Source organism: Drosophila novamexicana, unplaced genomic scaffold (genome assembly GCF_003285875.2).
Source record: "Drosophila novamexicana strain 15010-1031.04,08,12 unplaced genomic scaffold, DnovRS2.1 tig00000458-arrow-arrow-pilon, whole genome shotgun sequence".
NCBI classification, from domain to species: domain Eukaryota; kingdom Metazoa; phylum Arthropoda; class Insecta; order Diptera; family Drosophilidae; genus Drosophila; species Drosophila novamexicana.
In genome coordinates, this window is record NW_020824805.1 from 960,614 (window position 1) to 984,806 (window position 24,193).

The window sequence follows — 24,193 nt, forward strand, 5'->3', positions numbered from 1 at the left end:
GAGGGAAGCCACCGCGGCGGATGTCGTGAACTTCCTAGTGAATGAGGTGTTCTTCAAATTTGGCGTGCCGGAAGTGATCCATTCGGATAATGGACGAAAATTATTGTCAAAGTCGTTCGATGCGATGGTCCATTCGATTGGCATTACTCACCAGTGTATTCGCCTCAGAGCAACGCCGCCGAACGCGTGAACCGCACAGTGCTGTCTGCAATCAGAACCTACCTGGGTCAGTATCATCGGGATTGGGGCACGTACCTACCAGAGGTGGAAGTGGCGATCCGGAATGCGGTCCACAGCGGTACGGGAGTGACTCCGTTCTTCGCGGTCTTTGGACAGCAGATGTACCTGAATGGTTCCAGCTACAAACTGGCCAGGAAGCTGAGATCATTGGCCGATCACAGTATTTCTGACCTTGAAGCGAAGGACAGACTGGATGTAATCCGAAGCCACGTCAAGGACCATCTGCACACCGCTTACGAGTGAAGTCGCCAACGATACGACCACCGCGCGCGCCAGCTCCATCTGGAACCGGAACAGGAAGTGTGGAGGCGCAACTTCGCACTAAGTAGCTTCGGCAAAGCCTTCAATGCCAAGTTCGCCCGAGCCGAGTCGTCCGAGCCGTGGGCACCAACGCCTACGAGTTAGAAGATCTCCAGGGATGCGTGCTAGGCGTCTTCCCCGCAAAAGATATACATAATCGTAATTTGCTCACCTCCCTGCCAGGCAATGGCGGCGGCAGCGCCCGTCCTCCCTGTTTTTTTTCTTTCGGGTCAGTGCGAAAATATAGATTACTTGTCGTGGATTACTTACGTTGGGCATCGTTATTAGCCGGCTGGGTCAATCCATATGCGCACGCAGATTCGATGTAACGGTTATTCATGTCGTTACAATAATCTGCGTGGTGATGGTGCATTTGACGTTATCGGCAGCACCGAGTGTTTACCTAGTTGGTTGCGTGCGATATTATCGGACACGCCGATATCTTTTCGTCATATGGTCAGAGTATGCGGGGTGAAGCTGCGCCCACGGCGGAGCCCAAATTTTTGAAGGGTGGCAATGCCAGACTTACGATCCACGGCGCCAAAAGCGACGATTGCTATTGGCCGCCCGGTTCGCTCTTAAAGAGAATATGCATAGAGTGGATCGCATGCCCTTGGATATGCCCTTGGTCGTCATTTGGGCCATTGACCCAAAAAAATGCAGCTGTGCAGATGTGCAGCAACGGTGCCCGCCTCGCCAACGTATGCGTGTGCCGAAATTCGGCACCGATGATGTTGCTACCCAAATGTAAAGGAGTTCGACTTTGTCAGCGGTCCACAGCGGACGTACCGGCTCACAGTTAAAAAATGTGAAAGTTGGATATTTTATTTTGCCGGCTACGGATAATGTGCTTAAAAAAAAGGAATAAAAAAATCAAAGGGCATACACTTGTTTTTGACGGGGTTTCTTTATTAGTCAATCGCTTAATCCGTATGTGCTAACGTATTGCAAAAGAAAAAACTTAAAACTTAAGTGCGACGAAACAAACCAAAAAAAAGGGAAAAAAATAAAAATTAACGGCTCCGGCAACAAAGTGACCAGCTCCCGCACCAGAGAAGCCCACGAACATATCATACCATTCCGCGACGCCGCCACCCAAGCGTCGGCGCAACTCTGAAGGCGACGAGACGAGCCACCGACGACCGGACGCCAACAACGAAGAAGCGACCACAGGCGAGACCACGCCCACATCCTCCGAGTGAGTCCGTTCCATTTTGCCCATCCTCGTTCGAGCCCTTGGCAGAGAAATGATGGAGACTCCTGATTGTACTCCCTGAAAAAGAACAGATTTTTTTTTGTCGTTAAATTTAGTTTTTTTTGTATTTATAAATCATGTCTATACATACATAGGCACTTACGCCGAATTTCACTTTAGAGTGCGAACGGTGAGGGAATTTCCAAAGGTGCTGCATCTGCGCCTGTAAAAGATAAAAATTTAAAATTAACACATGCCATCACCTAATTGGAATTACCCATTTATATCGCCCCTTACCATCCCCAGAGCGCTCTTTAGGTAGGGTAAGGTAGCGATTAAAGCGATTTAAAACAATTTATATCACCTACCTGTTGCACGACTGATTGTCGTGACATACCCAGTTTTACGTAGTTGTGTGGGCACATTGTTCCTAAATTGGCGCAACGATTGCCTCTAAATTGCCTCCGTTAATGCCTAATGTCCATAAGTATAAATATAAATATGCAACATTAATATGCACCCGGGGAAGAAATGCTCACGTGCGTGAATATTATCTGGACGGAGACCTCGTGCAAAAAAGAACGAAATTAAAGAAATATTGATGCCAATAATTATAGGAATGCACGAACCATTATACGCACCTGTGAAGCTAATCAAATATCCACTTGCATGAGATTCTAAATAGCTGCAAAGATAAATGCCATAGGCGATGATTATAATTGTTATACACTTTAAGAAAACGCAACCAATTATATACCGTACCTGATGAGAGAAATGTTCGGCTAAATTTTCTTCGTTGGGGAGAGTTGGCATAACAGCCGGCACAGGCTGATGGCCATCTAATGGACAAAATGTGGGAGACGAGTAGGTGATCGTCTCATGGTTGGGCGGGTACGCTGGGTCCGGAACCGGGGCCCGATCTGGAAGAGTAAGGTGGATAAATAGTGTCTTTTTTGTTAATTTATATTGAGTGTCTCACCTTTGTTGTTTACATTTTCATAGTTGTTACAGCTGTTTATTTTGTTCATGAGTTATCAGTTCCGATTGTTTGACGTTATCGATTTGTGGTTTGTTTTGCATAGTGTTGTGTAAGTCTGTTTTGCTAAAGACGTGTAGCTTTGTTGTTATCAATTGTGCGGACTGCGGGCCAGGGATGGGACTACACCCAGAGAAACCGATGAGCCGGCGCGGCCCACCGAGAAACAAGCAGTTCCGTAACATAATCGTCACAACATTTTTTAGTTGCCAAATTGACTGTAAATTCGATTTAATAATTATTAATTTCAATTAAAAACGGAATTTGCCAAACGAATTGTAATGACAATTAATTTTTGACACCAATTACCATTCGCTCAGAAGCCCAAAATCTCACAAATAATATATTATATGTATTAATCTCCAAAGCGGTTAGTATGTACATATCTGCCAAGAATTGAAAGCCTTGGCTTCATTAGCGCAACCAAGCCAATAGAGTTGGGCTTTCAATTTCTTGCACAGTACCTGCTGTTCCGTTTTGGTAGCTACTTTCCTTAGCATCTCCTGATGGCAGCAGTACAGATAATTATATTGATCTCGCCCGACGCGATTTAATTTGAATTTTTAATTTTAACTCACTCGCGAGCCACAACTAGTTGCACTTTACCACAAATTATTTTCTAATTAAAATTGTATGATTTTATATTATTATTTAAAAATCTGGTGGCTTTTAAGACGTAGATTTGATACGCTTCGTGCTTGTGTTGGTTTAATTTAATTCAACAGCTGACAACGAACTTCTTAAGTCTAAATTAAGCTACGCCGGCTAAGCGAGGCGAATTCGCTCCCAGAGCGAGTGATTAAGTTTTACTGCACTCCTGCTCCGCCATAAGCCTAACTTTCTAACACTAGACTTCAAGTTTTAATTTCATTTCATTAAGCACTGCGCGGATCTGCGCCAACAACAGGCTTGAATAAAAAATTTGCAACAGAAATTCATTAGGCATCAAAAACTATAAAATTGTCCGAGGTGGCACAGTTACATACATATTTAATGGACACAGTATATTTATTTTTCTAAGGCATATATATAATTAGATTTTGATTTAATTGATTGATGACAACATAAATAATTTATATCTCATTTTAGGTTACTTTCTTATTTCGCATGCTCAAATATATGAATGTCCTAAAATCATAAAAGCAAAATAAAAATATTTTTTTTCCTCCATTTATCTAAAAGGTTGTAAGCAATTCTTCTTCAATGCTATTTGATCGGAGAAGTTGTGCTGGGGTGGGTCCACCCTCAACTGAATAAGGAGACTTGGATGAGGTTGCTGTTTTACTCTTTTGTTCATGATATTCATCAGAAAAGTTCTGCCGGAAATATTGAGTTAGCATAAATATCATTTTTGAAAAAGTAACTTCAAAATAAACTACCTTTAATCGACACCCTAAGAATAGGGCACGCTCACGTTTTCGAACCATATAATCTGAAGACATAAGCCATCTATGCTCCAGACAGTCATCTGTGTATGGCCTTTTCCTATTAATGAAACAAATGTATCAAATGATTCTTTTTGTAAATAATAATTTTAAGCTTACGTGGGATGTCGCTTAAATAACTGCATAATAAACCGAGTTGCTTCCGGAGTAACTTCCTTGAAAAGATTTTCGAAACGATATCGAACAAAGGAAATGTTTTGTGTAGTTTCATACTCGTCAGCACCGCGGAATGGACTACAACCAGATAGAAGTAAATAAGCAAGCACGCCCAATGACCAAATGTCACTTTGAGGAAACACCGGTTCTTCATTTATCATCTCTGGAGGTTGGAAGTCCAACATACCAGTTGGTGTTATTTTAACTCCTAATTTATTTACTTTTTTGGCTGCTCCAAAGTCGACAAGCTTGACTTGAATAGATCGAACCGATGCCATAACAACATTATCCGGTTGTATATTAAGGTGACAATATCCACGCCAATGCAGATATTGCAACGCATCCAAAAGTTGAGTAATGACGCATGCAACCATTTGTTCAGAGTATTCATGTCTACTACAGAAGTAAGTAAGCACGTCTGCTCCCTGAAGTTTTTCCATCACAAATATTGCGATTGGTAAGTTCATGGGCTTATAAGCTCCAAACAACGCTGGAATACGTTCATGCCTTAAAGTTTTGAAATTTTCAAATTCCGAAACTATAGCATCTTCATTATCATCAGTTACTTCGAAAATTTTTGCAACAACGACCGTATCAGTAGATTTTTGAATTCCCTTGACAATGGTGCTAAATTCTCCACGTGCAATTTCGGAAATAAAACTGTATTTATCACTTACGGAGGAATCAGTTACCCAGTTAGGAGGGTCTCGCTCGCAATGATAGTCCATATGTACACGTTCTTCTTCAAGCACCACTTCTTGCCCCTTTTCAGTCAGCATTTGTAAATGCTTCATAGCTTTGGTAATGTGGACTTTTGGAGATTCCGTTCCCGAAGTAGATGCATTAACGGGTATTCCCATTTCACTCCAACCAATGCGATTTTTCGACGCCAATCGAATTTGATAATTTGTGTTAGGAACAAGCTCATGTAAAAGGTAAAATTCATGATCAATATTATCAGCTACAGTTGTCCACGTATCCGAACTAAGCATTTTGTATTGAAGACTATAACATAAGACTGGAGAGTGCCCATCATCGCGCGGTTGTTTCCATCTAAGAAGTATTTCTGTTGCACTTGTTGCTGATACTTCCGGTGAGTCAGGGGCATCGGGAAGAGTTGCAATCACTATACGACATCTTGCCACAGTTTGACCAACTTTATTTCTAGCAACTGCTTTATAGATTCCTACGTCGTAATGAACTGCTGGTTCAAATCGCAGTATTGATCGACCATCCTCATCAAAAGTTATTTTTATCCTCTTACTTTCATTTACAACCATATCATTTTTAAACCATTGTACGCATGGTTTAGGATCGCCAACTGCAAAGCAGTGTATATGCGCTGGCTTATTTTCCATAATAGCAATGGTTTGTGGTTTTTCTCTAAAAAAGGGTGGGTAGCCATCACGCTGACATTCTATCATTGCGTCGGCCTCTGTGTATTCATTCAAACGAGGTCCAAGTTCGGTTCGCAGGCGTCTTATAGAATATGAATCATTTGCAGAGTACATGCTTATTCGACTTCTTGTTCGCTCGTCATCAATTTCTTCATCCATTATATCAGTAAATCGTCGTCTTTCACGAATTACTGGAAGCTGAAAAATGTGAAATTTTCTTAAATCAATAAATCAAAGCTTTATTTGGTACCTTTTCAAAAAGAAAGTGAAGTGGGTTTGTTTAAAATCAAAGATTAGAACCAACAATCTCATTTTACACGTGTCCAATTTTCAAGATATTTGTTTTTTACAGATACGCGAAGCAAGAAGAGGAGGGCAACTTGGCACCTGCCGGGATTACTCCAAGAGACGGCAACTGTACTAACTACTGAACCTAATTATTCCTTCGCTTCTCGTATTAATATTACCCAAACTAAAGTTAATTTAACTTAATATTTAGCCTGCTCATTCCATGTGGAGTTTCTTACATGCTAGGCCTATGTTAACTCTTACTTTTTTTTCGCTCGATTCCTTCCTTAGATCTATATGATATGGTAGTTCCGTGTTGATAAGACTTGTCCCACATATGTGGACCTTAATACAACTTGTAAATGCTATGATGGGAATCCGATGTCGTTGGATTCGGCTATTTTTATAAAGAGCAATGCCGGGTGTGGGGAAGACAAGTATCTGGATAAATAACCACAAGAGTTTATACAAACACCTAATGTACAACCTTAATCGTACGGCAGCTATAATCTTATAATCCGACTTGTTCCGACATATTTTCATATTAAAAACGTAACTTTGCAAAAGAGAATGACGATAGGTTTCAAACTGAGAGTCTAGTTTGCTTAGCATCGACAGAAAAACAGACAAACAGACACTACAACCTACGAATATAGCTATATTGACTTGTCGTAAATAGTGTGTAAATTAAAAGTGGTTGTCTTTTGAAGTCGGTTTATTCAATGTTTTATTCAATTCAGACAGAGCTTACAATTCTAATTTAGCATTATTATGTATGTACTTATGCATATATGTTTACATTAAAGTGTTTAGCTAAAAACTTCTCGTACATTATGTTCCTAATTCTTATTAAAATACTGACACTTTTCCAACATAATATTCTTTCTGTTTTTTCTGATTAAATTCTATAATTTTTCTAGATCTCTTGTAAGCGTTTTCTAATTTAAATCTAGATTTCGTTGCGCAATCTTATATAAGTGTAATGTGGTTCTATTTTATCTATTCTATTAAAATGCTTATGTAAGTTTGGGTTTTGCTAAGAAATAATTCACATGGACAATATGGACAATGGATCGGGTTGTATTGTAGCAATAAACAAAATATTGGAGCTCAATTAGTTTTATCAACCGCGATGTATGAACGTATGGATTAATTTAACGTTTTCTCACGTCGCTAAACAGTGAAAGTGTGCTGTAAACGTAATACCGACTATTTTCATTTATTTTTCATATGTGAATAATTATGGAATTTTTGTATTCTGTACCCATGTTCTGTAATGAACATCTTTATTGGATTGTCCATTGAAATGAAGGAATCGAATAAAGCTTTTGCGAAGCTTTTTGCGCTAATTTTTCTATACGAATGGCAACAAGGTATTTTGAAAGATCACAAATAATTGTGAGTCCATATTCGTTACCATTTTTTTAATTTGATAAAAGAATAATTATGTCGACCAGAACTTTGTCGAAAATACCCATTATCTTGAAATGTTTTCTAAGATCTTTTCGCTCGGTGCAACTTTGAGCTTTCTAATATTGTCGATACCGGCTTCTTTATCAAGCCTTTTGAAGAATTGACCTAGATCGAGAATTCCATTGGCATATAGATCGTAAATCTCAATTTTTGCTGTAATCTTATCGACCATGTTTTAATAAACATTTGAATGGTGCTAATCGCAAGGACTATACTTTTCGCACATCGTCATTCATAATGACTTGATATACGTTGGGCTTAGAAGCACATTTAAGATTATGTTGTTTTCATTCATATCTGCTGCGCAGGGTTTATTTTGTCTACTTTTTTGTCTTGTAGTGCCTGTAAGTGTTGGTATGTCATATCTTTCAACTCTTGGATGTTTATTCTTGATAACACATCTTTAATAATGATCCCTTCATGGTCTGTGATCTGTAGATCTTCAGTATATAGACACGCTTGATACAAATATTTGCCATTTATGTTTCTAATTTGAAGTCTCTAGTCTTGTGATCGACGCGTTCATATTAAAGGAACGTGCATATGTGCATATTTTGAAGTCTATCCACCTATCTAATTGTACAATGGATTCGTGTACTTACCGACCAATCAACTGAATCGTTTAACGCAAATGATGGTGATCGTCTGTGGGCTACCTTCATGTATTCCCGCAATCTTACAGGGAAACTCACATCTCTTAATTGTAATAAATAAGTATCGGGACCATATTGATAGCTAAGAAAAAACAAAAAAAAAAAAAAATTACCGTGGGTAATTATTCCAATGTTTTTATTTATAATGTTACTCACTGGCTTTCAGATTGTATAAGGCCTAACTCATAATCGGGATGCAAAAATTTAGAAACGGGTTCATCGCGTTTGCTTCTATTTCTTGGTTCCGGTAAAGGCTCGGGGGTATGTTCAGGTGTGTATGAATGACCACAAGGGTATACCATTTTAGAAGGATGTTGGAAGCAGCCACTTAGTCGACGTCTTCGGAAGTAATTTTTACAAGAAGCATTTGCATACCAGTCTCTAAAGTGACCATAGTAATTTTTCAACCGATCAGTTCCAATTTCGAAATCGTCAAGGGAGTCTGGACCATCCAGCATGAAGAACCAAGGATGCTTTAATGCTGTTTTAACATCCATACGTTCTTCGGGACTGTAAACAAGTAGCCGGCTTATAAAGTCGCGACCATCTTCAGAAATGTGTGTCCATATATTATCTTTGAAATCCCAGCGACCTTCGCGAATATTTGTTAATGTTTCCCTATCGTCAACTCCTTGAAACGGATTTCTGCCACTAAGCAGTATGTAAGTGATTAAACCAACTGACCACATATCGTGTGAGAAGCTTACACCTTCTTTATTAACAACTTCCGGAGAAACGAATTCCGGCATTCCGTAATCCAATGTTGATAAATTATGTTTATTTATTTTTCGGGATAAACCAAAATCTGAAACTTTTATATAATCACTGCCAACAACTGAAATTAACAAATCTTTAATCTGAAATAAATAAAAAAAGAATAGTATAAATCATATTTTATTTTTATTTTTAGATTTAAAGCATATTTACCGTCAAGCCCATGTGAGCAACTCCCAAATCATGCATATGCTCCAGGCCCCATAAAGCTTGGCGTATGTAATTAGCAATAACTCGCTCTGTATAATAATTCCGCTTAAGTAAATTATCCTTAACAAGTTCCCCTCCAGCAGCTAGTTCCGTTATTAGTGTGACACATCGATCATTTTCATACGCATCATAAGGACGTATCAAATTTTTATGATTAAACATGTTCATCATATCGAGTTCATTCAACATGAATGGTCGGAGTTCTGGCTTTCCATGCATTATTTTCGCTGCATAATTATTTCCTGTCGCGCGTTCAACGGCATGATAAGTTATTCCTTGAGTTCCACGGCCGAGCTCATCGCCAATATCATATTTGTCTTCATATCGTAATTGCTTTGATCGAACATATGGATGCCTTCCATAGGTCTTATAAATATACTGGTCTTCATTTTCTTCTATATGCACAGTCACAGAGGTACTAATAGAGCCAGCTACATTTCTTGCGCTAACTGAGTATAAGCCGCCATCTTTAATTATTGAGTCATGTATTGATAGTATGTATACATCGGGGTCATAGGAGTGCATCTAAATCAAAATATTTTTTTAGCAATGTTCGTTTTAGAGAATGATTTTTTAATTTAATTTAACTATCTTGAGTATGTTAATATATATACCTTTATACGGGAAGAATCAGCTAAAAGTTTCCAATCTTTATACCAACGAACTTCTGGAATTGGAATTCCAGTTATTCTAGCTTCAATACGTCCATTTTTCCGAGCCATTATAAACGTTTCATCAGGTCTTTTTGTAAATCGTGGGTACTCAGCGATTTCAAGTCGTACTCGTTGTCTTGCCTCACCATGTTCATTAGTAGCGACTGCTTCATACCACCCAACATCTCGATCTAACATGCTATGCGCATATAAATATTTAAATTATTTATTAGTAAAAAGTAAATGTAACAGTAGAAGAAACAGTAACCCGACTATGAAAAAACTTCTTGTTCGTGCCTCAGCACTGGTGCAACAAAGAGGCGAACTCCCTTTTATATATACAACTACATATACACACACATGCACACAAACCACAAGCTTTTAACCTCTTACAGAAGTTTAATAAATAGTTTATCAGTATACCTCGGATGCCATCGCTCTTTTCTAATGCCAACTATTTTTTTCTTAAAATTTTGTATATTTCTTTTCGATTCACTCTCCGTTCGTAAAAAGTTTCATGTGAGTTATATTATTATTAGAAATGCGTTGGAAGTCGATCGGATGAATAACAAAATATACATTTTCCGGCTACCTGTCCAAACTAGTGCAAAAACTATCCGCCCGTTTTTCTAAAACACCAAAAATCGTGGAAACTTTATTCATTCGTTAATAAACGGTTTGATAATGACCATAAAGCCGAAAAGACATAGTTATCAGGAAGTTTGAAAATAATTTGAAGCTAATCAAAATATACTTGTATCTCGATCAAAATACCTTTCACATATATTTTATACCTATTTTTTGTGCGAACTGCTTTCGTGCATAAGCTGTAATCTAAGAATTCGTTGTTTTCTAATTTCCTTTTAATCAATACTGTATCTTCTCTGCTTTCAGGCGCTTGTTGATGTTTCGTACCCTCTCAATAATCTGACTTATTATTGCCTCGCAAGGGGTATTACAATTTCGTCGTGAAATGTATAACCCATAGAAGGCGACATCTCCGACCCCATGAAGTATAATAGTCGATATAGCTCATTCTGTTGCACGCAGTACATATGTCGGAACCAGCTGGTTCGGAACACTATATAATATAGCTGTTTTCATAAGTTCTTGTATGTTTTTTTCAGTTTTTCTTGGTAACTTGACCAAACTCGTCATTTGTAATAATCACTATGTTCCCTACACTTATGCAAAATTTTTTTTACATCGGACCACTATATTATTTAGCTGCCATAGGAAAGATCGGTCAAAAAGTATGTTCTTATATTTTTTGTTTATCAAGATATTTTCACTAAACTAAGCTTTTAGTGCTTAACTATGCTCCTCATATATATGACAAAGCCATAGGAACTATCGGTCGAAAGTTAAGTTGTATGAAAACTTAACTATTTTCCCTGTGCTTCTTAGATACGGGCAAAGCACTATCAGCATTAGGTAAAGGTTAATTTTGCAAGGGTATTAAATCGTCGGCTTGCCGAAGATAGTCCTTCTTTCTCGATCTTATTAAATACACTACAGCCAGAACACGAACAATATTCGCTAATATGAACGGAAGCCCTGTAGTGGCTTCCTAACCTATATCTCTTCCAATCTCACACATCTTTCTTTCAAAACCTCGGTAAAATCTATAAAGGTCGTAAAAGTCGCTTGTCATGGCGCTGGGGCTATACCATGGTCGACTTCCATAGTACCAGTCCATCGGACCCATTATCCTCGCCTGTTCGAGCAAAGCTGGCTTTCATGAATTGACAATGATTGCCTGAACACTGTCGAGTACATCCAACTTGTGTAAAACCAATCGACCAACCCCGAGCGCTCAATCGATTGCAATCACTCCACCTGCGGTTAGTAGCTCAGGCACAAGCCTACCTGCTGCCGAAGTCTAAATATAATTTGACAAAGAATTTACACCTTTGATTCTTCGGACGGGAGGTACCAAGCAATCAGGTATTCAACGAGCTATTAGATGTCCTCGTCATCGATGCCAGCCAACCCGAAGCCTAGCACCAACGCCTTGCGGTTTTCCTTAAACTATTAGCTTTGATAGTGTAGCCGCCACTTAGATCACAACATTGAAAGCTACATACGTACTGGTATCATCAGCATATATGGCAACACTATTATCGGTCGTAAGCCTACTGCCACTGAGTAACAAATATACAGAGATATGTATGTTATAGACATGTAACCATAGGATTCTCATTGGAAGACATTGGGAATTTCCTTATAACAGCTTTATCAAATCGAAATTTAATAGGGCTTTAAAAAAATGTGAAAATCGGTAAACAGCATTATTTGATTCGGGCAGTGACATTTGTACCATCAGTAAAAGTATTTATACATAGTTTTATGCTTTGGGATCAGAGCTAAAAAAATTAATCGGTATAGGAGGAAAGAGAATTCATACGCTAGGTTCGCTCAAAGTTTATACCAGTTTAGGCAGGGTACCAGTAAACATATGCTTGCATGTGGTGCGTAATAAAGATACCGTATACAATACGAATTCTGCTCTTTGAGACCAGTGATAGACGGCGGCACCCCTATTTTATACACGGTCGATATAATTGTCCCATCGCAAGATGTGCAAGACTCATTTGATAAGTTGCAAAAGGCTTGCACAGATTTTAGGACTGCGAATAAGATGAGAAAAGTGTCACGTCTTGGGGAGAAAGGTCAGTTAGGATATATATCGATGATTCAACCATACAACATTAAAAGAGAGGAATATGGCTGCCGATAGTTTTTCAGTTCCGCGAGATAGAAAAAGTATTCAACGTTATATGGGTACATTTTCCTATCGCCGTAGATTTCTGAAAGACTTCGCCGTCATTGCTAGAAAATTGACGACTGTGCTGAGAAACGACATTAATTTTAAAATAGGAGCAGAAGAGCTTGCATTGTTTTATCAGATGAAATTGTGTTTCAATAGATCTCTCATTCCGAAGTTGTTTGACCAAAAGACTGCTACAGAGGTGCATTGCGATGCAAGTATGATCGGGTTAGTAGCAATTTTTCGCACGAGGAAACGGCCTAGGAATTGTACATTACTATCTAAACTTGGTACAACAAATCCTAAAGCACGGTATAAGCATGTAAGAAAGGTTCAACAATTTATAAGCGATTCTCCTTTGAGAATCACTTTATTAATTAATTAAGATATTAATGGGAATGAATATATGAACTAAGTACGAGAAAAAAAATGGAAAAACTCTTTGGGGAAGGGTATTTGTTAGAGCTGCAGGAGGCAAAAGACGAGATTCGTTGAAAAGCTTACGACAACATAGCTTTGATACAAGAGGAAAATGGGAAAAAATTCAACAAATCCAGGAAGCCTGAATTTGAATATAATTTCTATAACTGTTGATAACAGAAGCATACGATAGAGAATAGATTCTGTCACGTGCGTGTGATCTCGTTGAGAATAATAAGAAACGAGAAAGAAGGAATATCTTCGGCACGCCGAAGTTTTAATACCCTTGCAGACCGAACCTTTTCATAAATCTCATAATTATTTGCTCTTATCTAAGAAGCACAGGGAAAATAGTTAATGCCGAGTAGTAATCATATCTTGATTGAGTAAGTTTTTACATATACATATACATATACATATACATATACATATACATATACATATACATATACATATACATATACATATACATATACATATACATATACATATACATATACATATACATATACATATACATATACATATACATATACATATACATATACATATACATATACATATACATATACATATACATATACATATACATATACATATACATATACATATACATATACATATACATATACATATACATATACATATACATATACATATACATATACATATACATATACATATACATATACAAATTAAATCGATTTGCTGGTCCAGTGATATTTAGGACGATTATGGTGGAGAGTTTGACTTCACTCTCTTTGCTAATCACTGGCCTTGTGGCTCAGCAATGTTTTTGTAATATATAACAAATGATATTTACGGCAGCGTGCCGGAGTAGTGCAAGTTTATTCTTAAACGTCAAATACAAAACTAAAAACTTAATGCACAGAAAATTTTACTTAAGCTAAGCCAAAATCGCATCACGCCACAATGTCATGGTCGGCAAGCCGACTCAGCAAAATCTTAGGCAATAACGGAAACTCTTGCAGCAAAACAAAAGTGTCCGGTTACCACCGCTGACCATTGCAGCTATTGCGCGCTGATACAAAGTATGCAGTGTCGCAATTGCGGGGGCTGTTCCTTAACTTATGAAGCACGCGATAGCGAGGGCTGATTATAACTTATGAAATATCCTATATTAAGTGCTATGTGTTAACTTACATATACATATACATATACATATACATATACATATACATATACATATACATATACATATACATATACATATACATATAGAAATCACATCCGTTAATAAATAAAAATACTTACCTGTTAATGAATAGAGTAGCCTGCCCATTGCGAGTGTAGCTCTGATCAAATCTACCACCAGATTCTATTTGAATGTTGTTAAAATAATAGGTCATCTTTGGCTTAGGATAACCATACACAAACCACATCAGTTCAGTATTATGTCCTTTGACTCCATAGGATATATCATTTTCGCGAAGTAAAAATCTGAAAAAAAAAATTAATCTTACATTAATGGCTAATACATTAGGAAAAATGAAAGATTTAAAAATAAAAAACATAAAACCAAATAGTTCAGGTATCTTCGGCGCACTAAATATTTATCTTGAAGATACAATTTTCTAAGAATTGCCATAGAGTCTTGGAGCTATGTATGAATACTGAAGCTCGTAATTACTGAGTTAGATAAAAATTTCTTCGAAAACAGATAATTTTGGTATACTAGTAAATGCGAGTTCGGTAAGATATATTAAGAAGAAAAAAACAACAGATCAGTCAACGGCAGCCATTTAATAAAGTGGTGTGATCTTTAAAGAATTTTGGATATTTGTAAAAAATTTAGAAGCTGGAAAAAACATATCCAGTTTACGACCGGCGATCCATCCTGTCAGCACCCCCACTCGGCATCCACGTAGCCCACAAAAGCCTGCTGACATTCTTTCTAATGCAGTTTCAAGCTTAATGTTGATACCGGATACCGTAGAGCATTTTTGATGCATGCCAAATGCTCGTTCCCTATTGTACTGTGCTAGCTACTCGTTCAGTCGTTCATGAACGATGTATTCTGCTCATCAGTTCCGCCGTTCATGAACAATACATTCGTTTGAAATATTTAGTTGCTAATGAACAAACAAGTAAGAGGTTCTAGTCGGCAGTTTCCGACAAGGGGATACCCTGAACCCGCGCTATGCGCTCGTTTGTAGTAAAACAGATAAATTAAAAAAAAAAAGTTCCTTGGGCAGGGTTCGAACTACTTGCCGCTGTAAGAGCTAGAGACTTTAAATTTTAGCTACAGCTACAGGTCCTCCTAGTCCATTCACTGATCGAGATTGTTTCCGATAATCGATAACTTACTTCGTTTCCAAGCAATCGATAAAAATCGATATCGATATTCTGTTTTTTGGGCAATTTTGGTAAATAATAAAAGCTAGAGTCACCAAACTTCACATATACTTAGCTTCTAAAATAGAATATATATATGCATTTGATGTTGTAAGAAGAGGGTTCAGGTTATCCCCTAGTCGGGAGCTCCCGACTAGAACCTCTTACTTGTTGAAACAGAAAGCATGAAAAATAACTGAACAGAAAATAAAGTTCGTGTGCAACTGAATAGCCAAGCAAAATCGTTAATGATTGACTGCATAACTGAACGAGTAAACTAAATGACCGATATAGTTCTTGACTAAAAGATGAATGAATGAACTAGTTTTACAAAATTTTGGTATCCTGATAGGCGGCGGTGGCATTCCATGCCTTGCCTATGCAGCATATCGTATGTATTGCATCTGACAAAAGGTCGTTTCACCCACATTTTATATTCGCGTTTGGACATCCATGCCTAGGAACAACTGGAAATGTCGTTTTTCCACAAATTCAAATAACTTCGATATCTCTGATTTTGACAAGCTATGAAAAATAGAGCTACATAGACCAGTATCATAGCGCGACTGTCATTCTTATGCAGGTACAAGCAGGGTCCGTTTTCACAAGCAAAAAGCACAATCTGTCACAGAACTCTATAGAGCTTGCAGGTTGAGCTTGGGTCGTCTACTCTTTCCAGTCCAAATTCATTTGGGACTTCCTGGTCCCAAACATGGTACCTTATCTGTCAGGTTTTACGTGACTTCGGTGACAGGTGACTTCGTCGTCTGAGCAACTGTCATTATTTAAGTCGTTGTTGGCTTTGTCGTATGAGCTATCTGCCTGTGTTCGATTGACCCGTTGGTTCAGTCGGCAAATCAAACATAATAGCTCCAGTATCGCGTATTTCACTGCTTATTGCTCATCGAACAGTACATCTCTCTTTTCGACCACTTGTCCATAATTCGGATTATGCAGACGATATCCTTTTGAATTTCAGGCATATCTGACCATTCGGTAATCTTGTCCCTTGGCACTGAATTTGCTTTGCCGCTTATTCCAAAGCTACTGCAAAAAGAGGGTTTTTACCATTCCATGCTTCCATGGGCGTAACATGGGTAAGCGCACTCGTGATCGGTGGTAAACCGTTGTGGCTATCGCCGCCGCCCATAAAGACTGCTTTAAGCGAAAATGTACTAGTTGGCAAAGTGTTATTTTAACCACGCCTTTCAGTTGGTATCGCCATCCATTCCGAACCTTTTTGTTCTACTGCGCCTATTCATGTTGAAATTGCCTCAGCTAAAGTTACTATCCCTACTGGTGCTACACACATCACCTGCTCATATATGCCACCTTCTTTTGACATTCAAGATTACTCGAATCAAATGACATGTATTGAAAAAGTTTCTAGTTTGTCTTGGTCAGTACTCACCGCCATTTACCTTGTACCATCAGCCCAGCATTACTTTACTGATTACATGCTACATTTTTTTGGTGTTTCAAATCAATTACATTTTTAATTATACCCTGAACCCATTAAAAATGGGTATAAGGGTATATTGTATTTGTGCAAAATCCAAATGTATGTAACAGGCAGAAGGAAGCATCTCCGACCCCATAAAGTATATATATTCTTGATCAGCATCAATAGCCGAGTCGATCTAGCCATGTCCGTCTGTCTGTCCGTCCGTCCGTATGTATGAGTCAAAGGATCTCAGAACCTATAAGAGCTAGAGACTTGAAATTTTAGATGTAGATGCTCCTAGATCCCGCGCAGATCGAGTTTGTTTCCGATAATCGATAACTTACTCCGCTTCCAAGCAATCGATAAAAATAGGTATCGACGTCCTGTTTTTTTTTTTTAGCAAATTGGGTAAATAATTTTCTCTTAGCGTCACTGACAAAATTAGCTGTGAAAAGGGGTATAGATTGCCGGACGGACAAATAAAACACCTCCATCGGTCGGTGATGCCGTTAGTAAATTGTGTATTCTAACTAGGCTTTTAGCAACGTATTTACAAAATGTGATTTTGTTTTCTATTAATAAATAAATAAGCATTCTATCAGTATTTAATATAATACAGTTCCAAACGTCCGCGTGGTGGCGGTATACACTATAAGTTAACCTAACAGCAAATACAATGCAAATAATTCTGATTTTCTTACTGATAAAAGCTTTGTTTTTTTACTTCACCATTTATATCATATGCATAGTGGTTGGGACTACACCGATTTGTAACAGTCAGGTTAGCGTAAGTCACTGTAGTTAAAGATAAGAGATTTCATAAAAGGAGGCATTCCCGACCAAAAAATGTGTACTCTTGCTTGAGAGGAATCAACTTAGTATTGCAAATGGATGCTCTTGGTGAAAATTATGTATTATTTTTACTATAATATGCAACGCTGCTGTTATAGACTTTATTACATTCGTAATATATTATTTATATTGTAACAAAGTAACTTACTGAGGAGGTTGGGCCAATCCGTCGTGTGGTGGCCGTTCAATATCAAAGTCCTTAGGGAAGTAAGGTGAAGTATCTGGTCTGAAGTCAGTACCCGGAGGCAAATAGGTGTATGTCTTCGGAGGATCTGGTATAAGATTATGCCTAGCGAATGAAACGATTTTAGCAGTATACTAAACATAAAATTATTATATATTTACCTAAATGTTTGAGTGTACGGACTAGGGTCGCTTACGCCAAATTTGTTTTCTACGCGTATTCTAAACTTATAATCCCTAAACGGTTCAAGGTTTTTAATATCACATGCACAACTACGGATTCCAGTTCTTATTGTATGCCAATCACCATCTGGTAAGTCGAGTCTTTCGACCTATTTGATCAAAAATAAGTTAATTAATTAAGCACTCGTAATATAAGTTGATGTATATAACAACTTACCTGATATGTGACAGGATATCGAGGGGTTAATGGTACCGACGGTTTCCAGGATAATAAAAGACGCCGATCTGTCATTCGTGATATAATAGGACCATCCGGTAGAGGAGGTGGAGCACCGGTTTTTTTATACTGCTTAAAGTCTGTGTACTGCTCTCCCAAAGGACGTTGATGCGAATCTATGACTATAAAAATTAAAAAATAAAATGAACCATTAAATATATTTGTGATTTCGTATCTTTTAGTACTTAATTTACTGTCAAAAAGATAAGCCACAAAGAAAATGTTCAATAAAAATAAGCTAAATAGCTATGAAAAGATAGTTAGAGTACCCAGATATCCTTAGCCTGGCTTCGACTTGCCCTAAAACACATGAACAAAATCTTGAACGGCCGTCGACTTCCAGTCGGCCGGATGTGTTAAGTCCTCCGTGATAAGGGCCGTTCTTGTTTTTTTTTTCAGATTCTCAATAATAATCAGCATATCTAAGCCTTTGCAGGTCAGCAGAGACAAATTTTGTGATGTCCGGTGATGCAGGTTGTATTCAGAGGATGTTCCTCATGTTCCAGATAAAGAATCATTAATATTGACTTCACAATCAAACTTCTACCGGCCTAATATGACTGGGACGAGAGTTAAAATACGCACAGCCACCGAAATGTAGTTGTTGTCCAAATTCGACTCAAGGTAGTGAAGTTTCCGATTAGCAGAATTTGACACGGTAGTCTATGGCATTTTTGTTTTCAGCTAACTGAGGTTAGGTATCACTGTGTTGTTCAGGAAGCAGATTGATATTTTTACAGTCAAAATGAAGGTTACGATATTTAATCAGAAAATGTAAAAAATAACGATCTTTTAAAACATTGGCACACACCGACATTCAATCAAATTACGGGCTTAATTTTAATTAATTAATTTGGTGGGAATAACTATAAAATGAAAGATACTTAATATATATATACTAATCTCTAAGCTACATGACAAGTTACTCAAGTTACACAACTTACGAGACTTCCTGAAAAGGATTCCGATATCAATTCTTATCGATTACTTGGAAACGGGATCGATTATCGGAAAGAAACTCGTACTGCTCAGGCACTTCGAGGACCTATATTCCAAATTTGAAGTCTCTAGCTCTTATTAGGTTCTGAGATCCTTGCGTTCATACATACCGACGAACGGATAGACAAGCGGTAATGGCTTTCACTTAAATAAGTATTCAAGATTGTGTTAAAGGGAGCACGACGCTCTAATAAAAATAACATTTTTTTTGCACATCGCATTTAATTCTCTTTTATACATTTCAAAAATTATCTATCAAGCAATCAAGAAAATGGCAATATTAACTCATACAGAAAACAATATTAAAATTGTACTTCAACATCACATTCTAAAACAAACTGTTTTTCTTAAAAAAGGCTTATGAAGACCCACTGCAACATCAAGAAACAATGAGCTATCTTCGGCACGCCGAAGTTTTAATACTCTTGCAGACCCACCAATTACAATTTACATGTTACAACTTAATTATCGACCGATTGTTCCTATGTCAGCTATATGATATAGTGGTCCAATCCAGACGGTTCTGACATACCGACATTGCGACATGGTATGTACTGCGTGCATTAGAAAAAAAGGTCTTCTTCTGTAAAGTTTCATGATGATAGCTTTAAAACTGAGAGACTAATTGGCATAGAAATAGGCAGATGGACAGACGGACATTGCTATATCGACTCGGCTGTTGATGCTGATCAAGAATATATCCTAACTTTTTCTGGAATTTTTTTTAAGCACCGGCGTGTAAAAATTTATAATTGCGATCCGTATGGGTAGGTTGATGTCGAAATGCGGCTGTTTATCCAGCAGATGACCGACTGCAAATATAAAGCCCACAATTCCGGTCACGCAGCAGCTATATCTTTTTTACTCTCTAGCTACAGCAGATCTTCTGTGGGATCAGCAGATCTTCTCCGGGCATTGCCGATCTGTCAGCAGACCTTTTTTAAGGTGAACTGATAGTGTACCCGCTTGTGTACTTGAGTATTCTGCTGCAGCACTTTGTAACCATCTTTTGTGATGTCTGTTAACACTTTATCTTTCCCTGCCATATCGTGTAAAATTTTTCTCCATAAAAAGGGAGTAAATCTGATGTTGGAAACTATTCCCAAAGCCTTTTATGAGAATCGTTTTATCAAAACTGAAATATTTATGCGTCTCTATTATATCAGCATAATAGTATGGGTTCGTGAAGTTTAGAACATTTTTGGTTTTATATCCTTAGTCATTAATGGTATTAAGAAATTAATTGAGACTATCATCATTTATCAGGTTTTAGTAATCCTTCCAATTTAGCTTTCAATCCTTCTTCCTATCAAAATTATGCCTTTTCGCTTTCGCAGCCAATATTCGCAGAGTACTTAAGTAAATTGAGTACTTGAGTAATTCAAAAAGTGCTTTTTTTCAGCAATTTATATTCGAAATATACCTGGGTCACTTCTGGCTTTTCATCTAAAACCTTTCCTCAATATTGCCTTACTCTTGAGTACTATTGTATGTCTATGATGTAAATAATGCCTGTCATTATTAGTGGTTATCGGAACTGTTGCAAGGGTAAGGTAATGGATTTCTTCAGAAAGAGAAACCCAAATGGTTTCTTATACACTTGACAGCTTACCTCTGTTGAATGTGCTAATAGTACCGGTAAGGAAGTACTTTAATTTGACTATCGTGTTACGACTGTCGCCAGTAAGCCTATTATTATTATGCGATGGCAACAGTTAAGAACGACCTTTTATTAAGTATGCCTGATGTGTCTGGTCCCCACAATATGGCATTGGATTATTATACAAATCTTGTTATTTGCCCTTCCTCGATGAAGCAGGGATGATTGTGTGCTGTTGAGGCAATATTTTCAGTAAAATACTATTTTAATTATTCACAGAATTATTCTTTGTCAAATATAATTGTCTGGCTCTACTAGATTAACGTGTGATTGCCCAACTTACTATTCCTCTTATACACCTTTCCGGGACCTCTGCAAAGATTACATCAAGCATCACAGTATATTATAATCGGAGTGTTCTCTTCCTCGTATAAATTCTTCTATTCTAGACAATTAAGCTAGTATATTAAGTTTCACGACAGCGTTGGATGAGAGTTTGGATGCAGCACGTTGCAATGCAGGGCGTTGCATAGGTGGAAGAGTTACACATGCAGCCCATCAAATAATCTGCACTCGTTTGGTATGTATTTTTATTTTAAACATTTGAAGCTGCATAAGATGTTGCCCTCCATTCGTATCTCATTTACTTTTTTGGCACGTAATCTAGAAACGCATGAAAGTTCCACTTATGTCTGTATAGGCCATACTACATGGCGCGCAACAGCCACACGCGCTCAATCAAAGTTGCGAAGGCTTACCATAACATGAAGTAAATGCCGCTCTAATAGATAAAGTGTTCTAAGTCAGAGCCAAAGACACAGCACACCCGCGTCGCTTGCGCTAGAACTAAAACCTCATCGCTACCCTCATACTACACCGAAATGAAATAAAAACAAAAATTTGATACAATTCAAATCAGCGTTGTTAACAAATAAAAAGTGGATGGGATCGCGAATGCATAATTGCAATTTAATATTTTTTATTTAGTTTTCTGTAGAGGTCATCAGGAGTTTAATTACCAATAAGCTTCGCGGATTGGATCAAGTTTATCAACTTTATATGAGAGACCCATTTATAATGTAGCTTCCCATATGCCGTATAGTGACTAAATAAATGTTGTAGAATTCAAGTCTGTGTTTTCCCCATTTTTTCGTCATATATTCTATTTTAATTATACTTAATATACATACACTTACCATCATAAAGTAATTCGGCATTACAGACTTCCTCGCCATAAGGGTTGTATATTCGACAGGAATAGCGTCCTACGTCAGCTTCCGTAACATTTTTGATAGTTAAACGTAAAAGACCATTTGATTCTTTTTCAGCTTCAATTTTTTCAGATGGAAACAGTTTTTGATCATTTTTAAACCATTCCACCTCTGGTTCCGGATAACCTGCTGCACAAGCAGTAAACTTCGCTGTCATACCTTCGTAGACATCACAATCTCCAATTTTCTTAAGAAATACTGGTGCTTCAGACCGCATGTGCTTTTTACTAGAAACAAAAATATGAAGTTTAGATCTTTGAGAAATATTCATCAATAATAAGCAGCATAATATACTTACAGTTCATTAACAACTTCTAAGCGACCTTGGGTAATATCTTTACCTTCTTTATTGGAGGCAATACATTTATATTCACCTATATCAGTCGCTTGACAATTATTGACTATAAGTAGGTGATGATCTCCATCATTTTTAATAGCGTATTTTTCCGATATCTCTATTGGCTTATTTTCAAAGAACCATGTAAGTTCTGGATATGGGACACCAGAAACAGTTACTGGAATTTTGGCGTTATTTCCAAAAACTTGTTGTTGATCTGATATTTTTTGGGTAAATATTGGTGGCTTGTAAACTTTTCTTACATTTGCATTACATAAAGATGAATCCTCTCCTAAGGGGTTAGCTAACAGACAAGAGTAATTGCCCGAGTCTGAGGCTTTTACTGGTTTTATATTTAGACCAACGTGTTTGCCATCGCAAGTCATTAACAAGCGCTCGCTTGGGCTTAAAAGAACTCCATCCTTGGACCACATTACCTCTGGCATTGGATTTGCTATAAACGGTGCAGATAATATGAGCTCTTCCCCTTCGTCTGCATTCACATCCCTTAGACCTGAAACGAATTGTGGGGCTTCTTCTGTAGATGTTTCGTCTGTTTTTGGAGAAATATACAGTTTTGCCTTAGAGGAGGTTGATCCTTCTGAGTTTTTAGCAATAATTTCATATAATCCGGAATCTGATGGAACAGTTTTATCTAAAACTAAGCTGAAAGTACTGTCAGGGTTTTCCATAATAGAAATATGTCCGTTTTCAGGCAATATTTCATGACCGTTATGAAACCATTGAAGATTTGGTTTTGGGCTTCCTATAACCTTTACATCCATTTTGACAGGAAATCCTTCAACACTTGCTGCATCTTGAAGCTCGGAAATGAATGCAGGCTTGGATTCTTTAGCAACTATTTCCACTTTTGCAGCGCCTTCTTCTTCGCCTTCCTTATTAATAATTATACATTTATATATTCCAGCATCGTTTGCATCGACTGAATCAATACTGGATTTAAATTGAATATGTAAATAAAATAAATAAATAAATAAATAATTTATTCGAAGCAGCTTACCTCAAACCGATTTGTCCATTGGGATTATTAATAAAATTAATGTTTGAGCTAGGGCGTAGAAGCATACCATCCTTATACCACTTTACTTCGGGGGCAGGAAAGCCGATGACTTGAGAGGTTAATTTCAATGGTTCTCCAACAATGATAGACTGATTTTCAAGGGGCTTCAGGAATTTCGGATGCATTTCTTTTGCTGTAAGAGGAAACTAAAGTTATTACAATGTTAATTTTTTTAACGGGAGCACTCTTAGTAAGAGTGCAACCTTGCTTTTTGATTCATTGACCACGTAACAAAAACAATATTTTATATCGTTAAGTATTTTTTTTTTATTTGTAAAGATTCTTTTAAATTCAGTTCAACTCTATCGCATCGCATAGTTTTAAACTATACTTGAACCCCGACATCTACATTTCTATGTGTGCTTGTGCCGATTCATGCCGATCAAAACATTTGTCAAGAACCAGATGCAATGAATGGGCAAATAACGATTTGCAATATCTTAGAATCACTTGCACATGCCGTACACTTATTCCAAGGCTCTCATTTGTATGGCCTTGTCCAGTCAGACAACATAAGAAAAATCTGATTTTTAAATTTTTAAAGGTCCTCTTATGGTTTGTTGAATTCTATGAAAACCTTTAACTTAAAATTTAAAAAACA

General features: G+C 37.5%; 1 protein-coding gene and 1 long non-coding RNA gene across 6 annotated transcripts in view; both read right to left on the reverse strand.

The window, feature by feature from the left end:
• Positions 1-1,921: 1,921 nt before the first annotated feature.
• Positions 1,922-2,619, reverse strand: LOC115760448. Of its 2 annotated transcripts, none has more exons than XR_004017657.1 (3): positions 2,498-2,619; positions 2,104-2,420; positions 1,922-1,958 (listed from the first exon to the last, which is right to left on the reverse strand). It is a non-coding gene; the product is annotated as an uncharacterized LOC115760448 (long non-coding RNA). The 2 variants fall into 2 exon arrangements; XR_004017658.1 differs by having other exon boundaries at positions 1,932-2,301; positions 2,377-2,420.
• Positions 2,620-3,783: 1,164 nt separating this feature from the next.
• The window catches only part of LOC115760482 (obscurin), a 236,881-nt gene continuing 216,471 nt past the window's right edge, over positions 3,784-24,193 (reverse strand). For all 4 annotated transcript variants that reach the window (XM_030701819.1, XM_030701818.1, XM_030701821.1 and 1 more), the window contains 14 exons: positions 23,533-23,725; positions 22,473-23,465; positions 22,100-22,401; positions 18,245-18,426; positions 18,007-18,176; positions 17,810-17,950; positions 14,286-14,471; positions 9,782-10,019; positions 9,111-9,692; positions 8,340-9,040; positions 8,133-8,265; positions 4,316-5,967; positions 4,151-4,256; positions 3,784-4,087 (listed from right to left, as the gene is read on the reverse strand). In XM_030701819.1, coding sequence (XP_030557679.1) covers positions 3,947-4,087; positions 4,151-4,256; positions 4,316-5,967; positions 8,133-8,265; positions 8,340-9,040; positions 9,111-9,692; positions 9,782-10,019; positions 14,286-14,471; positions 17,810-17,950; positions 18,007-18,176; positions 18,245-18,426; positions 22,100-22,401; positions 22,473-23,465; positions 23,533-23,725 — 5,720 coding nt within the window. In that variant the 3' untranslated portion in view covers positions 3,784-3,946. The remainder of the gene's footprint in view (positions 4,088-4,150; positions 4,257-4,315; positions 5,968-8,132; positions 8,266-8,339; positions 9,041-9,110; positions 9,693-9,781; positions 10,020-14,285; positions 14,472-17,809; positions 17,951-18,006; positions 18,177-18,244; positions 18,427-22,099; positions 22,402-22,472; positions 23,466-23,532; positions 23,726-24,193) is intronic.